At 45.2% G+C, this 15,800-nt stretch overlaps 1 protein-coding gene across 1 annotated transcript in view; it reads left to right on the forward strand.

Annotated features, from left to right (window-relative positions):
• Window positions 1-15,800, forward strand: part of BRAP (BRCA1 associated protein) — a 525,360-nt gene that overhangs the window by 240,993 nt on the left and 268,567 nt on the right. The window contains exon 9 of the mRNA XM_069619516.1: window positions 9,743-9,852. Coding sequence (XP_069475617.1) covers window positions 9,743-9,852 — 110 coding nt within the window. The remainder of the gene's footprint in view (window positions 1-9,742; window positions 9,853-15,800) is intronic.

Genomic DNA, 15,800 nt, shown 5'->3' on the forward strand with positions numbered 1-15,800 from the left:
CTTTCCGAATCGAAGACTCGTTAGCACTTTACTTTCCCAGATCTCTTTTAGTTCTTTCCTAAGGGCCCTTATCTCTTCTCACGTCTCTGCAAGGTCTCCCTCCTCTCTAGCGAGGTATCCCTCCTTCTCAATGATTAAGCGCCTGACTTGTGATTTCTTTAGCATTCTCTGTCTCTTAACTGAGGAGCTTTGCGCTATGATTAGACCTCTTATCGTACCTCCCAGACGGTCTGAATAGCGATCTCACCAGTGTTGTTTCTCTCATAAAAGATGTGTATCGCTTCATCCAGGCTTTCCCGTAAAAGCCCATCTCTAAAGAGTATCATTGGATGTCCACCTTTTATCTACCACTATGTTCTGCTCCAGGTCTAAATCGAGTGTAACCGTGTCGTGATCTGACCATTCCACAACTTGAATGGACGCTTCAACGATCAAATGTTCGAGGCGCTCGAAATATATTGAAATATATAATCAATACGGGTAAAGGTTTGGTGAGGTGTTGAGTAAAATGTGTAAGTTTTGCCCTGTGTGTGTGGCTTTCCACGCATCTATAAGGTGGCGTGCTGCTAAAAGCTGCTGAAAAGCTCTGTTGTCTAGAGGAGGCAAAGCACCCGTGCGGTACAATCGCCAATCAAGATCTGAATTAGTGATTTGGTTAAAATCTCCACCACAAATAATGGTGCCACCCCCCTCTCCTTCTAGAGTCCTCAAAAAAGCCTCGCAAAAAGTGAATTGCTGTGTATTGGGACCATACACTGAACACAGCGTGAGTTCCGTGGAACCGACGATCCGTGTATAATGAGAAATGAACCCTTTGGGTCTTTGTGCAAACGTATTATTTGGAGGCCTAGGGAGGCATGGTACAGTGTGCCCACCCCACCTTTCTTATCCGGCCCCGACGTCCAAACTGATCCCGCTATACCTCCCCCTCTAACCTCAAAGTCCTCCCGTTGCCTATACTTGGTTTCCTGGGCAAACAAGATGTCGAGGTTGGCAAGTCTGAAGGAGCGTTTTAACATAGTTATTTTTTGGGGAGAGTTTAACCCTTTTACATTAAGGGAACCCAGTTTAATCGCATCACCCCCATCCTCCTTCATCAACAGACGTGCTATCAGACTTCAGGCCTGTTTCTTTCGTGCTTGCGACCCTAATCTGTTCATTATCTTAGGCATTTCTCTCATGATCTGGGAGCTGCGGTCAAGCCCTCCCTCCACCCCTCCTCCCACCCCTCCCAAACCCTCCCCCACCCCTGAAATGAGTGTACGGTAGTAAGAAAATGGAAAGTACAAAGGTACGTTGAACTGTGTTTTCTTTAACTGTGGAGACACCCTGAATGTTAACATGGGGTCACACAACGGGTGTTATCCCCGGAACCCTTCGGCAATCAACTACTTTGGAATGTGAATTCTAAGCAATCACTAAATAATCATTGTCAATGACGCCCAGCCTGGTTTCAGCTTGAGTTGAAGCTCTGTCAGGGGGTATTTAATCTTTGAAACTTCTTGCCCCTCTTGGACTTTTTTGGCACCAGGGGCCTGAAGGTGTTCTCACGAGCTCCGATGAAGAAGGCACCTCTTCCCCCTCTGTTGTATGTGACCTTGCTTGCAGGCTCTTGAGGACCCCCTCCGCCTCTTCCCTCGAGGTAACTCTATATTCTTCGTTTCCATACGAGAATGGTAAGGCAAATGGGTTATTCCACCTGTATCTTGTGCTCTTTTCTGGCAGCCATAGAGTCAGGGGACGGTATGCTCTCCTCTGCGCTAGGGTGGCGGCTGAGAGATCCTGGTATATTCTTACTCTGGAGTCCTCAAAGTCAATTGATTTCCGCTCTCCCGCTTTCTGGAGGATATCTACTTTGTGCTTGTAATGGTGACATCTCGCCAGGACTGATCTTGGTCCACCGGGGGGACCACCATCTCGGTGAACTCTCTCAAATTCAACTGGGGGTTAATAGGCTAGGGAAGCATGGAAGCTATGAAGGCTTCTTTGAGGCCTTATATTCTTATATTCGCCCTTCTTTTACGGTCCTCCAAATCTCAACTTTCGCTTCCAAGTCCCTTTTTTTCTGTTCAAGCTCTTGGAAACGGCCCTCCGTCCTCATTTCAATTATATCCACTGACTGCTGGTAGTTCTCCAAGGCTTCAACTTTATCTTCTGTCTTGTGAATCTTCTCTTGCAACACGCTGACAGTTATGGCCATGCTCGTCCTGAACGCACAGATTTCCTCCAGCAGAAGGCGAATATCGGCTTTGGTTGATAGCTCCTCGTCCCCAACTGAGATTGTGGCGTCATCTTGAAGCTCAGGTGAAGCCATATTTACGGACTCCCTATGGACTTTCTGCAATTTTTGGACTGAGGTGAGGCTTACTGCTAGCTGCATACGGGGTGGGGCTGGTGATTCATTCACTGCCGGGGTGCGAGCGTACACCCTACTCAAAGGAGGCGTTTCTCTGCTGATCACTGCTCGACAGAAGTGCTTCACCAAAGCTTTGGGTGGGGCTGCAGACCACTCAGTATGGTCCCAATCTTGCCGCCACTAACTCTGTTCCCCACTTTAGCACCTGAGGCTATAATTCTGTAGAATGGGCTCTCCAATCCTGAGTCTCCTTCTTAATGTGGCCCAAATCTGGAAGGAGAGTATTGCACTCTACTTGTGGACCAGACGCCGCTGTTGGCTTGCTTGTGGTGCATTCTTTTGGGAGGGGGAGGGTGCGAGAGCTCACCAGGTACCCCTGTCTTCACTGCAACGTGCTTGATGCTCCTGTAACAGTTCAGGGACTTTACGCCGCTGGTGCCCACTTCGCCTACTGTAGTATTGCAGCCGGGCTCACTTGATTATTCGGCGCTGCAATGCTGGGCCCGGATGACGGCACCACCAAAAGGCCTTTTCACGCTCCGTTGTCAAGTGCGCGTTGCACCCCGCCCCCCTACCGGCCACCCCCACCGTGATTCCCGAGGTGGGGGAGGCCCCGGGCACCACCCCCACTATCTCCCAATGCGGACGCAGCTCTCCCGATGGGCCACCGCGGGGATAGACACTCCATTCCTCTAAGAACAGGTCACCCTGCTGCAATCTTCACCGCAGACTCCTCTCCTGGGGTGCTCGGCCCGGCAACAGCAGTGGCGGCAGCTGGCTTCCAAGAAAGCTGATCATGGGCTCGCCTGCTACTGCGACCTCGGTGAGGAGGGCAAAAGCACCACCCCCAGTATTAAGATATACTGCAGAGACTGCAAGCTCCGCGGGGCTCAGGATTCACTTCCAACTGTACTCCGCAATCAGCCCTGCCTCCGATGGAGCGGCGCCACCAGGCGACTCAGTGCGGCTACCGTGCCTCTCCAATGGCGATCTCTTCTTCTGATGGGGGTGGGGGGAGCTACTTGTTTTGCAACGTTTTCAGAGTATGCCAATCCAAATCCCCTGGTAACTCGAGCTGGCAATGCCTGACTCCCTTTACTTCACTAGCATAGCGTTTTTAGTCATTAGAAGGCTGGGCAGACTTCCAAATTTCGCCATTTGCCGGTGGTTCACCGGGAGCTGAGCCTTCAGGCTTCCACGCAGTCTGCGCCTCCTGGTGGTCTCCTCCATTACAAGGTTTTTAATAGGCTTTTTACAAAGACTTACTACCACACCTTTAAACTTCTCAGACAGAAATGTAACCCAGATTTCACTGCCAATAGAGCAAATGAGTTCATGATTACCCCGATTTGTTACAGACCTAAAATGTGCCCAAACTTTTTTTTGTATCAGCTTCAATAAGGATACTCACCATATTTTGCCAGCTGGCATTATTATCTGAGACTCTATAGATACAAAGCCAATTCCTGTAGATGTTTTTAATCATACGCTTCTTAGAGCTCTATGCATTTTTTTTCTTTTCAAAGCATATTATCTTGTCAAATGGGGAACCATGGTGTAGGTCAGATTTAGAGGGAAGCAGTTGTTTTCCCATAGGCCTCATACCATGCATACACGTGGAGACCCACTCAGTGATTTCATCCGCAGAACATTTAACAATAGTCAAGATGAAAACCCCTACTCCAAGCATTTGCTTTGACTAAATTCCTGTCCGTCCAGCCCAGGCGGTTCCCCTTTCCAATCGTAACCACGTCCCTTATTTTATCATACAGTGACCCTGCCTTTGCGTTTAAAGCTTCCCTTACATTTTGAGCTAGAGTACAGGTAAGCAGGGAATGGTCACTGAAGGAATTAGGTTGTATGTGGAAATCAGCCAAGGAACCAAAGAGCTTATCACTGAGACCTACATAATCAAGAGCGGAGGAATACATTCCATTAGACCATTTTGTGCCCAGACCGGTCTTCATATTGCTCAGATGATTTAAAACCTGAAGTTCCACATCATAGAAGATCTTCCATCTCTTCTTTTTAGTATGACCTTTGTAACTGGAGTCATCCTTATACAAGTTAACATTAAGGTCACCACCTGCTATAACATTGACCTCAGCATAGGCGGCATACAAATTCAATTGTATATCCGCCGTACATTAGTCGCCTGGAGGGTCATAGATGTTGACCAATATTATTTTTAGGTCGCCCTCGAGCTGTATTTCTACCATAAGCACATTTGGGTTACTAGACCTTTCAAGACATTCAAACAAACAGATGTTATTTTTAACATGTGTGGCTCGTCCCCCAAATGGCCTTCCGCTCCCCCTTTCTTGGCATGGTTGAACTATGCAGTGTATCCATCAAATAAGGCGGAATGAAGAAGCCAAGACTCATGTAAAAAGATAATATTGATGCCTGCAACAAGACTATAGGAACCCGATGGTCCAAAAAAAATGACCACGGGTGTTCCACAAGACTATTGTTAGTTCTCCTCAATTGGGGTTTATAATTGGTGGCAAAAATTAGCACAACCATTCCCAATGGGACTTAACAGTCACCTCTTTGACCATAAGAGTTTTAGATTTGGCCTGTTGCGGAAACTCCATGATAGTTTTCCCTGTCACTTTTATTGAGCACATGTCCACCGTCTACTTCATACCCATTCTTTTTTAGTTCAACTTTAGAGTCTCTAATAAGAGACCAATGCCTCAGAAAAACAGTGTACCTTGGTTATTGCCTGCGAGCACTGCTCTACAAATTTAAAATCACTGCTTTTCACAATACTCGGCGATAATTGAGAATGTAATATTTCAAGCAGCCTGCTTCAATTAATTGGCTTTTTACATTTATTCGAAGCAGCCGAGATCGTGAATAGTTTCCTAGGCAAAGACCAATTTTTATTTCTTGGATTCATCTCTCTGGCCCTGCTTGGCTTCGAATTAGTAACAGGGAAGGACGACATTCTAGTCCAATCTTTGTGAGCTTTTTGAGAGAGATTATACTACTTTCGAGCATGGTGTTCGTCATCTCATTGGAGCTAGTACTGGACTCCTCATCCGAAACCAATGTAGCCTTAGCAGGCTCACTGGCCTTCCTCTTCTTTGACGACAAGCCCAGCAGCCAAGTAGTATGATTACTAGTTTTAAGGGTATGTATTTTTGCTTTTCTGGCAACTCCTTCTCGCTCGCTTGGAGGGTCGATGTTTAGAAGGGGGAACGGGGGGGGGGCATTGCAGGGCCAATCTCCTCTTCTAGGGGCAGATTAACTCTCAGATCAGAGGTAGGTTTTTGCTTAGTCTCTTTTGGACAAATGACACTGATCAATTCCCACCTCCTCATCTCCAGCCAAAATCTCAACCAATGTAGATTCATGGTTAATGGGAGGTAACCCTCCCTGACCAGTAGAGCTAAGCTTGTTAGTCAAAGGTGGCATTGACAAAGCCTTAGAGCCCTCTATATTTCACACACATACCTTTTAGCATATCTGAGTTCTTCTCTAGTATGCAAACAATATTATGAGACAATTTTAACAGAATTTTCAAGGCAAGGCTAGTGGACATATTGTGTACTTCCATGTCTTTAAGTTTGGTACTACAGGTCCAATTCACATTTGCATGATCGTCTGACAAAGACGATTACTCTTTACTTTCAGAGCACGGACCAATCTTACAATCCACCAGGGCCATGAGCCTAGGAGAACAAAGTCTATCAGAGGCAGGTAGAGCAATGTGTTCAGGTAGATCAATGGGAGCAATAAGCTCCTGACTAAGGGCAACATCACCTCCTATTGCTTCATCAGACAGACGGGCATCTTCCAGGTTAGATATTTGCCCTTCAGGGCTGTAACACAGATTAAGCAATGAGTTATCAAATTCCACAGGTGTAGATGTGGCTTCATATAATGCCCCAGCAAGGGCTGCTGATTCATCATGAATTTCGACCACCACAGGTTGTCCAGGGAAGAACTGTGTAATCTTTTGGTCTTTTACAGGCAAAGTCTGAGTACTTGCTTCACCGGTAATCATATTACCATTGTCCAATCCATGCTTTCGATTAGCTTTCAATTTACTTGGAAGTTTCATAATTCTGGAAACTGATGCAGGCATATGGCTCACAGTAAATCTTGCCTGATCTCCCTTGAGGCTCAAAGAGAAACTATGCAGTCGCCACTAGGGAGAAGAATTATTACCCACGAGGCTCAAAGATCACATATCCACAGTCGCCAATAGGGTAATGCAATGCAAGGTACTGCCAAATAACAATCATTAAACACAGAAGTACCCCTGATTGCTCAAAGAAGCACATTCCACAGACACCAAACAGGAGTAAGAAGTGTATATGTTGTGCCAAATAGATGCCAGGACAAGTCAATTAAGGCAAAACGTCAAGCAAAGGAAAACGTGACCATTTCTCCACTAACTCGGAGGGTCATTTCTTTAAATGTCCTTAGTAGATGTTGGTTGTGTTTACTCCCACTTAAACATATTGCAGCAACAAATCCAGATAGCTGAAATGTTTTAGGTATGGCCACAAAGTGGAGCGTAGACAGAGGCATTTACAGTAGATTGCAAATGCAGTATGGAATGCAGATGTAAATAAAAGGGCTCTTACCTACGGGATGGTTAACACTGATCCCCCGGCCGCCGCTCACCAAACACACTACAAGCACACTGCTCATGCGCAGTGTATTTTATCAAAAATGCCTTGCAAATGCAGGACATAGAAAGAGGACAAGCAAGAAGTCCTTCAGCTATGAATGGGTCCAGAGCTCGCTCAGGCAGCACCCCTCCTCACTGCCTCACCAATCACACTGCGAGCACACCGCACAACACACTTTATAGATTCTGATATACCAGTCTGACTAAATGGGAAGGGGGTTTTGCTAGGGGTGACATTTTGAATGGCGTTGTGAAGTCCAAAGCTTTGAGAGCACCGGACCCTCACCAGATGGTGCCAATTACTATTAAAAACCATGTTGAGCTCTGGTCTTCCATCTTAGACATACTATTTGTAAAACAAATATCAATGAGGATATTATTCCTACATCTAGGCACCTTTCATATATTATCCTTTTGTTTAAAAAAGGCGAGAGAAGTAACACAGCCAACTACCGCCCCATCGTGATAGTAAATGCTTCAAGTAGGATCTTCGCATCGCTACTTCTAAAGGAACTTGATCGATGGGTAGAAAAATGGGCCCTTATTCCTAAATATCAAATAGGAATTTGCAGGAGGCTGGGAACTTCACTCAATGGCCTAATACTTCATCTGATCTAAATGTAAATTTCATAAACTATTTACTAAGCATGGACGGGTCAAATTCTTTTGACCAAGTAGACAAACACTTTGGCACCAACCTGTAATGGGCTATACCTGAGGGATTGCTTAGGCTTATGTTACTTCAGAAGGGTACTCCAATTCAAGTAAGACCTTTGTGCACAATACCCATACTAAACAAAGAAACAGATGTATCCTAGCTCCAGTGCTTTTTAGTTTTTATATTGCTGATTTTATTGAATAATGGAATGATGTTAATTGTTTACCAGTCAAATTGGGACCATTAAGTCTGCTTTGGCTTGCGTTTGCATACGATTTAATGTATTTTGACCGCACTCTTCTTGGCCCACAGGGGAAATTGAATGCCTTGTCCTCCTATGCTCTTGACGACAATTTACAAATAAACTGTTCCCTATCGGAGATCTTTACCTTTTCTAATAAAGGAGCACTGGAAATTATTAATTGGTTAGTCAGTAATATTAATTTGGAAAGAGCTAATACACTTGTGTATTTGTGACTTCACTCTAATACTGCTAGCCATAATCAAATTATCTAGAAACTACAGGCCAATATTAAGCCACGCTAGGGCCAACTCGGACATATATGCACAAGCCTGTGTAAATTCTCATTACCTACCCTAGAGTTCTATTGCATGAAAATACTATCTGCCATAGTATATGGCTTGGACAGTCTTCTCTGATTTGAGTACATTCCTAAATTCTTTGGAGGGTAAGGTATGAAAAATACTTTTGGACCATCACAATCTATTCCCATCTGTGTTCTGCGTCATAAATTGGGCTTAACATAATTACATTGTAGGTTAATTTGGGAAAAACGGTCTTTGTACATGAAAATATTAGATCCCCCAGCTTATTCCTTTTGGTGATCTTAAATAGGCCATCATTGATACCTCTGTTCCTCTACTTTTAGATTTTGCCATGTCCCAAAATCAGTTGTTGGCCTAAATTGAATCAAGACATGTTGTTGCGTCACTGATCCAAGGTGAAAAAAGAAACTGGTTTGCGTGACTGGAGACTCCCTAAAAAAAACTGGTTCGAGTGACTGGAGACTACCTATTGAGCAATTGAGCTTTTACTCCCTCTACTTGGAGTAATCTAAATTATTTTTTAAAAAACAGGATCATTTATCCAAATACTTTGTTTTCTTCCTAGTTCTAATGTTAGAACAATATACATGGGATTCAAGCTCAATCCGGTCCTAGTTTGGAATGCCTAGGACCCAGAGCTGGACTAAAAAAGGAAGAATGTAGTCTTTGTATACCAGATACAGTTCTTGAAACTATAAAACATATACTTTTTTTCTTGCCCTGGAACGAATTACCGGTTTTAAAGTTATCTGATTTTTTTTTTTGTTTTTTTTGTTTTTCTTTTCACAATGCTTGTGAATGCTTATGGATTTGTTTTATATGGAGGGTGATAACATGTCTTCATTGCTTGCATTGGTTAGTTTTTTAAGAAACCTATATTAAAACAGGCCAGATATTGTTGCAGAAAAGATGTGGATTAATTAATTTAAAACCAATTCACAATACATAAATAGGTTAGAAAATATTTAAGTATACAAAGCATCCTAACTGCGCTTCACTGTAACGTGATGTGTGCAATTGTACAAATAAGAGTTCATAAAGATGGTCAGTTTCCCCCTAAAAATTATTAAAACAGGCCAGAGAGTAAAGCAGAAGGCTTTACTGATCACCAAAGTGCCAGGGCAGGGTTCAGAGTAAGCAAAATGAATTTGGCCCCCATAGGAATCTATGGAGCGAAATGTGCAAAAGGGAAATCTTCCCCAACACTGTTTTTGAAACGTTATTTGAAATGTCAAGTAAAATATTTATAGAAATGTATCGATACAATGTTAAGCATTGGCCAGATAAATGCTTCATAGGATTTAACCGGGATCAGTGCTAAAGGTGATTTAGTTCAGTGCACCTTATAAAAGATCCCATAACCACAAGCCTAAGTTTAGATAATCTTTTAGGAACTTAAAACTGACAAAAGGTGTACGCTAACTAACTGTGCAGGTTTTAAACTCATTACATAATAAAGCAGTTGGTATCTAATACAGTTACTTTATTTTTAATATTTTTTTGTTTTTTACAGATAACTATGTCCATCGACTAGTTGCAAGCAAAACAGATGGAAAGATAGTTCAGTATGAGTGCGAGGGTGAAACTTGTCAGGAAGAAAAGATTGATTCTTTGCAGCTGGAGGTAAGTCATGTTTGTATCGTCTGTTCTTTTGGATTCATGTTAGAGATGGGCTTTCAAGGTAATGCCAACAATAAATGAGCAATTAACAGCAGCTTTGATTTATTCTATTTTGTTTCTCCGTAACTACATTATCCCAATTTACTATGAGCTGATATATAGCTAGTCGCTGCCTGCGCAATATGTGACCTGGGCACAAATAGTATTTGCAGTGTCGTTATTCATTAAAGTAAAAAAATAAAACCATCTTACTGTTTTTACTATCTGTAGGCAAGTGCTAGTTCAGAAATAAGCCACTTAACCAATGTCAAACCTTTGCACTTGTAAAACCCCTGCCTTATATAATCCGGATTTAAGGAAGGGGGTGCTCCACTCCACCTCCCCCTGGAGAAGAAAATGATTATAACAAAATGCAGCCATTGTGTTTGCTGAATGTGAAATACGCCTTGTAGGTACCAAAATAAAAGAACAGGAATAAATGGAAAATGTAATGTTTTGATTTTACAACTTTTAGCACTTTTGTGACATGGCTTATTCTAAAGTAATAGTAGGTCACCCCCAATCCCTGAGAACCTGGACACTTCTGCTGCTCTGTCATCAGCTGATACAGGGTTGACGTATACCAGCATTTTGGCAGTAAAGAACGTTGCTCTAGATGAGCAGCATTTGTGAAGAGAAAGGTCTCCCGTCTGATCTTGGAATGTCCCTTGCCTCGAGGTCCTAACCCTTCCACACCTCTGTCTAGACATTACTGCCCTACTTCAATTTCTGTAATCTTGCCTGACACGTGTGCCACTCCGAGCTGTATCTCCAGGGGTTAAGCGGCACGACTGTGAGGGAAGGAACTGCTTCACCTGGCTTTCCAGCCTTTTTCTTGGTCTCACTCTGGTACCCACTGGTGAGATGGGAGCCAATCCACAGGGAAAGAAGCCAGAGGGGCATCCGGTCCGCATAACACTGACCGACGACTGACACAATGTTTCCTGAAGCACAAGCGCAGTCTTGCCCATTACCAGAGCCTGCGTTGAGGCACCACCTTCAGTTCTGCCAAGAAGTGTGACATGAGGTCAGGCTTAAAGGATGTCTTTCTGTGGGACCTGGAGCTGAACTAGTAAGCCAGCCACTGTATCTTACTTGGGGACCAACAATTTATTTCCAGGACCATGGTTGTCTGCCATCTACCATCTGCACTGTTTTTTCAAACTTAGATATTAAAAAGAGACACATGAGCTCTCCTACAGTAAGAGGACTGGAGTGTTAAAAAAATGGCTTTCTATGTTAATGCAGATATTTATAATAGTTTCACAGCAATTTCTGAGGAAACGGTAAACGGGAAATACAAAAGGGTTCTAATGTAGAGCGGATTTGTTTTAAAATAGGTGTAAAGGTTGTGAAGCATCCCTTTTTAGAAAGGTGTGTTCGTGTAATAGGTTTCTGACGGACCAACAGGTCTACCTGGTGTTTTAATTCCTGTGATCTAGCTGTTGTTTTTGTAACTTCTTTAAGAGACGTCGAAGATCCCCTTCCTCGTCTTCTGTTTCTTCGGAAAGAGTCACCTGCCCCACAAAACATAGCTCTCAGGCTGAGTGGGAGGAATTCCGTAAAAGGATGCTTAGCGTCTTCGAGAAAGCTGTCTCGACCCCCTCGAAGACAGCTGAGGGTGATACCCTCGGTGAAAGACCCGAAAAATTGAAACGCCGCGAGTCGTTGCACCCGGCGAAACAAACTACTCGAGAGCGTCACAAATCCTTGAGCAAAGGCACTGTGCCATCGTCGAAAGTCCCTTCGACGCATAAATCTGTGTCATTGACACCATTATCGAAGGGCTCATCGACGCATAGGTCGATCGAATCGACGGTCATGATGCCTACCCCCAGGCATCCGGACCAAGCCCATCAGCCCCGGGAGCAGGCATCTAGACATTTAGTAAAACCTCAGCAGCCCCGGCTAGGGGCTATCTGGGTTCAGTCCTGGTGCCTAAGGCGCCAGGCTCATAGTCATTACTTACCTCAGGCAGGCCATGCTGCAAATGACTCCAATCCAACATGAAGCCTGAAAGGGACTATTTTTCTACAGGGACTATTTTTTACTCGGGTGTGGTTCTCGGGACTTCTTACCTGGGACTACTTTTGGGGCTATTTAAACCACGCCCGACCAGCAACAACACGCTTCGCGTTATTCTGCATCCAGCAGCGTAACACTCACTGTGCCTGCAGCCTGCATCCAGTCTTTTGCCACGCCCGCCTCCAGTCTTCTGCCACGCCCGCCTCGAATCCGGAGCTCCTAAAACAGAGGAAAGAAAGGGACAAGGTTAGAAAACGAACTTATTTCTATTCCACACCTGATTCTGGATCCATCTTGTCTCCGGACCTGTAAAGAACAACATTTCTGCACGCGCTGCACCTCCAGCTGCAGTGCCGCGCCATACTCACCAGTCTTCACAGCATCCTTCGGGTCGGCGCTGCCTCCATCATTTCTTTGCTGAACTTTGGCACCTAGGAGACAAAAGAAAACCACAAGGTGAGCCGAGGGAACCAACAAATATAATTCTTAACACCATAGACTTACCTGATTTAGCACCGGAGGCATCCTTTTGTGACTCTCCATATTTTCACGTGCCACATCTGTAAAGAGAGACAAAACAACACGTTTTCCTTGTGCAACATTTACCGGACAGCGCCGGGAAATACAGACTCTTACCAGAGGGCCACAAGAGCATCTTTTCACAAGCCAGCTGCAAGACAAGAAAGGAAGGGGGGAACAAGAGTGAACATTGGACATATTGAACTCTATGAACTTAATACTTACTGGTCCTCACCAGGAACCTCTGAGTCAATACTCTCCGGAACTCTCCCGAGCCTTCAAACCAGTGAAGTAACTGGAATCAACGCGCCCCTGCAAATCCACGCAGGATGGAGAGCTCATCTTTCAAGAATATAAGGTGAGATTGCTGTGAGGGCATTTCAGAGGTGATTAGTTGGGGAGGACTGTCGGGGTGCCATCACTTGAATCCACAAGTGGCTAAATCATCTCTCCACTTGCAGGAGAATATTTCTACGGGTTAAGCAGACAAGATTAGGAGGGCAGATCCAGTCAGTCATCTCTGCACTATGCATCACGTGGGTGGAGACCGCTGCTGTCCGGGTCCGACCGACGCCCTTGTGGGAGCCAGGTGAGCGTAACATCGACGCCATCTTCGACGCTGACGTCGACGCCGAAAAAGAACAAACCCACGGCTCTCACTACCTCACAGCCAGTGGTCATACCCAGGGCCTCTAACATGACTTCGAGAATGTCATCGACAACCTCGAGTAGGATTCCGATCCTCTCGAGCTCTTCGAGGCCTCTTCCGATCTTCTCGACGCCTTTTTCAGTGTTTTCAAAGCCTTTAACGTCCACGTCGACGTTTTCTCAACCAATTATGACAAAATTGGCCCCTTCTGCTCTGGAAATGGGATTTAAGCCATTTCCAAGGTCTTATGATTTCAGACCTTTGTCTTCAATCTATGAAGAAGGTGAGGATTCGGATCAAGAAAGACCATTTGGGTTGCAGAGAACGGCAACACCTGAACCAGAAGAATTAACCTATGAGGAAAATAGGTCAAAGGATCTTCGAGAATCCTTAATTGAGGCAAGTGGGTTAGATACTTTCCCAGAAATAGAATTTGCCAAACCAGACCCAGGGGAACATGCCGAGACCCCTTACAGAATTTTAATGGCAAGGATTATAGAATTCATGGGTTGGTCTACACCTTCACCTGCATTCCAACAGGATGACCTTACAGACATTTTATTTAAAGGCCCACAGGAGGATCCTGTGGTTCTATTTCACGCTGCATTACAAAGAAAAATATTGGCTAACTGGGAAACTCCTGAGGTTATCCCGGTGGTTAACAAAAAGTTATCAGCCAAATATAGGGTATCTGCTACTGACCCTGAATTTTTGTCTAAACATCCAACTCCAGAGAGTCTGGTTGTTCAAGCAGCAACTGCATCAGGCAGTAGATCGGCATACCCTACTGTTCCACAGGACAGGGATGACATTAGATACGACTCTATGGCTAAAAGTCTTTTCTGCATGTAGCATGGCGTTGAAATCTATTAACGCTACTTGTGCGCTCGCAAGGTTCAGCCATACACTTAGGGAGTGTGCTTCATCAGCGGCTGACTGCCTCCCAGAGGGATAAGAAAGGAAAGCGTTTCTAAACCTCATTAAGGATGGTAAAGACGCAATGTGCGAATCCCTTAAAACTGGCATTGATTCTGCTGACAGTATCAGTAGGGCCATGACGGCATGTACTACAACCCGCAGATTTTCGTGGTTGCGAAAGTCTGGGTTTGCTTCAGATGTACAAGCCAGACTTTTAAATATGCCCTTTGACGGCTCTTCTTTGTTTGGTAAGAAGGCGGATGACAGCCTAGAAAAGTTAGACATCCAAAGCAGCAGCAAAATCCCTGGGAGCTGCAATCCATCAAACGCCATATCGCCCCTCAGGAACCTCTTGGAGAGGTAAGTCCTTTCGCTTTTATTCCGCATTCGTAAAAGGCAGAGGACAGTCGGTTCAAAGAGGTCAAAAAAGATTATATTTCTACCCCGTCCGAGGTGGACGGGGTAGAAATACAAAAGCCGCAGCAGCAGCAGCAGGTGCCTCTTTACCCTCGGCATCTGCATCAGCCACCTCTAAATCACTCTGAGGACTCTCCTCACAAGACATCAGTAGGGGGCAGGCTAACTCGACATCTGACGGAGTGGCAGGCTATTACGTCAGATGCTTGGGAATTGGAGACAGTTGCCCAAGGTTACGGCCTGCCTTTTCTACGCATTCCTCAGTCATCCACCGGGGAACAGCTCTCGGAAAGTTCCAGATCCGCTCCTCTTGCAGGAAATTGTAGACCTGCTGGAGAAGGGTGTCATAGAACCGGTACCTGTTGCGGAGAGGAACAAGGGCTGGTACTCCCCCCCCCCCCCCCCCCCCCTAGTTCCTAATACCGAAGAAGGACGGAGGACTGAGACCTATCTTGGACTTATGAGAATTGAACAAGTTCCTCTGGAAGGACAAGTTCAAGATGGTAACTCTCTCTCGGATCCTTCAGGCCCTCCAGCTCCAGGACTGGCTGGGATCTCTGGACCTTCAGGATGCTTATTTCCATGTGCCAATCCATCTCAAACACAGGAAATACCTAAGGTTCGCAATTGGCGGTTCTCATTATCAATTTCGAGTTCTGCCATTTGGGCTGACCTCCGCCCGAGGGTCTTCACCAAGCTAATGTCGGTAGTGGCTGCAAGTCTAAGGAGGGAAGGGATTCACGTCTACCCCTACCTGGACGATTGGCTGATCAGAGCTTTATCTCCGGAACAAGCTCAGATCCAGCTAGATTATGTCTGCCACTTCCTTCACAAACTGGGCTTCTCCCTCAATTTAAAGAAGTCACATATGATACCATCACAGAGACTCCAGTTCATTGGAGCGGTCCTGGACACTTCCCTGGGAAAAGCCTCGCCACCAGAGGTGAGGGCTCAAGATATTCTGCAGATGGTCACCAAGTTTCAAAATGCCCAACGTCTCCCAGCCTTCGACTTTTTAAGGTTGCTAGGCCTCATGGCATCCTGCATCTTCCTTGTGCCAGAGGCTCGCCTGAGAATGAGATCTCTTTAGTGGGCACTAAGAACTCAGTGGTCGCAATTCTCCGGGAGAATGACAGATCTCCTTCAGGTTCTGGACAAGGTGGCTCGAGACCTTGGGTGGTGGGCCTGTCAGAAGAACATTTTGAAAGGACAACTGTTTTGGCAACCATGGCCGGAGATAACAGTAGTCACAGATGCCTCACTCACGGGGTGGGGAGCCCATGCCAACGACTTGACCATCAGCGGTCGTTGGTCTCCATTGGAGTCCAGACTACATATCAACCTGTTAGAGCTGAGAGCAATCAGACTAGCGCTGAAGGCTTTT

Source organism: Ambystoma mexicanum, chromosome 10, assembly GCF_040938575.1.
Source record: "Ambystoma mexicanum isolate Mex_15411 chromosome 10, UKY_AmexF1_1, whole genome shotgun sequence".
Lineage (NCBI taxonomy): Eukaryota > Metazoa > Chordata > Amphibia > Caudata > Ambystomatidae > Ambystoma > Ambystoma mexicanum.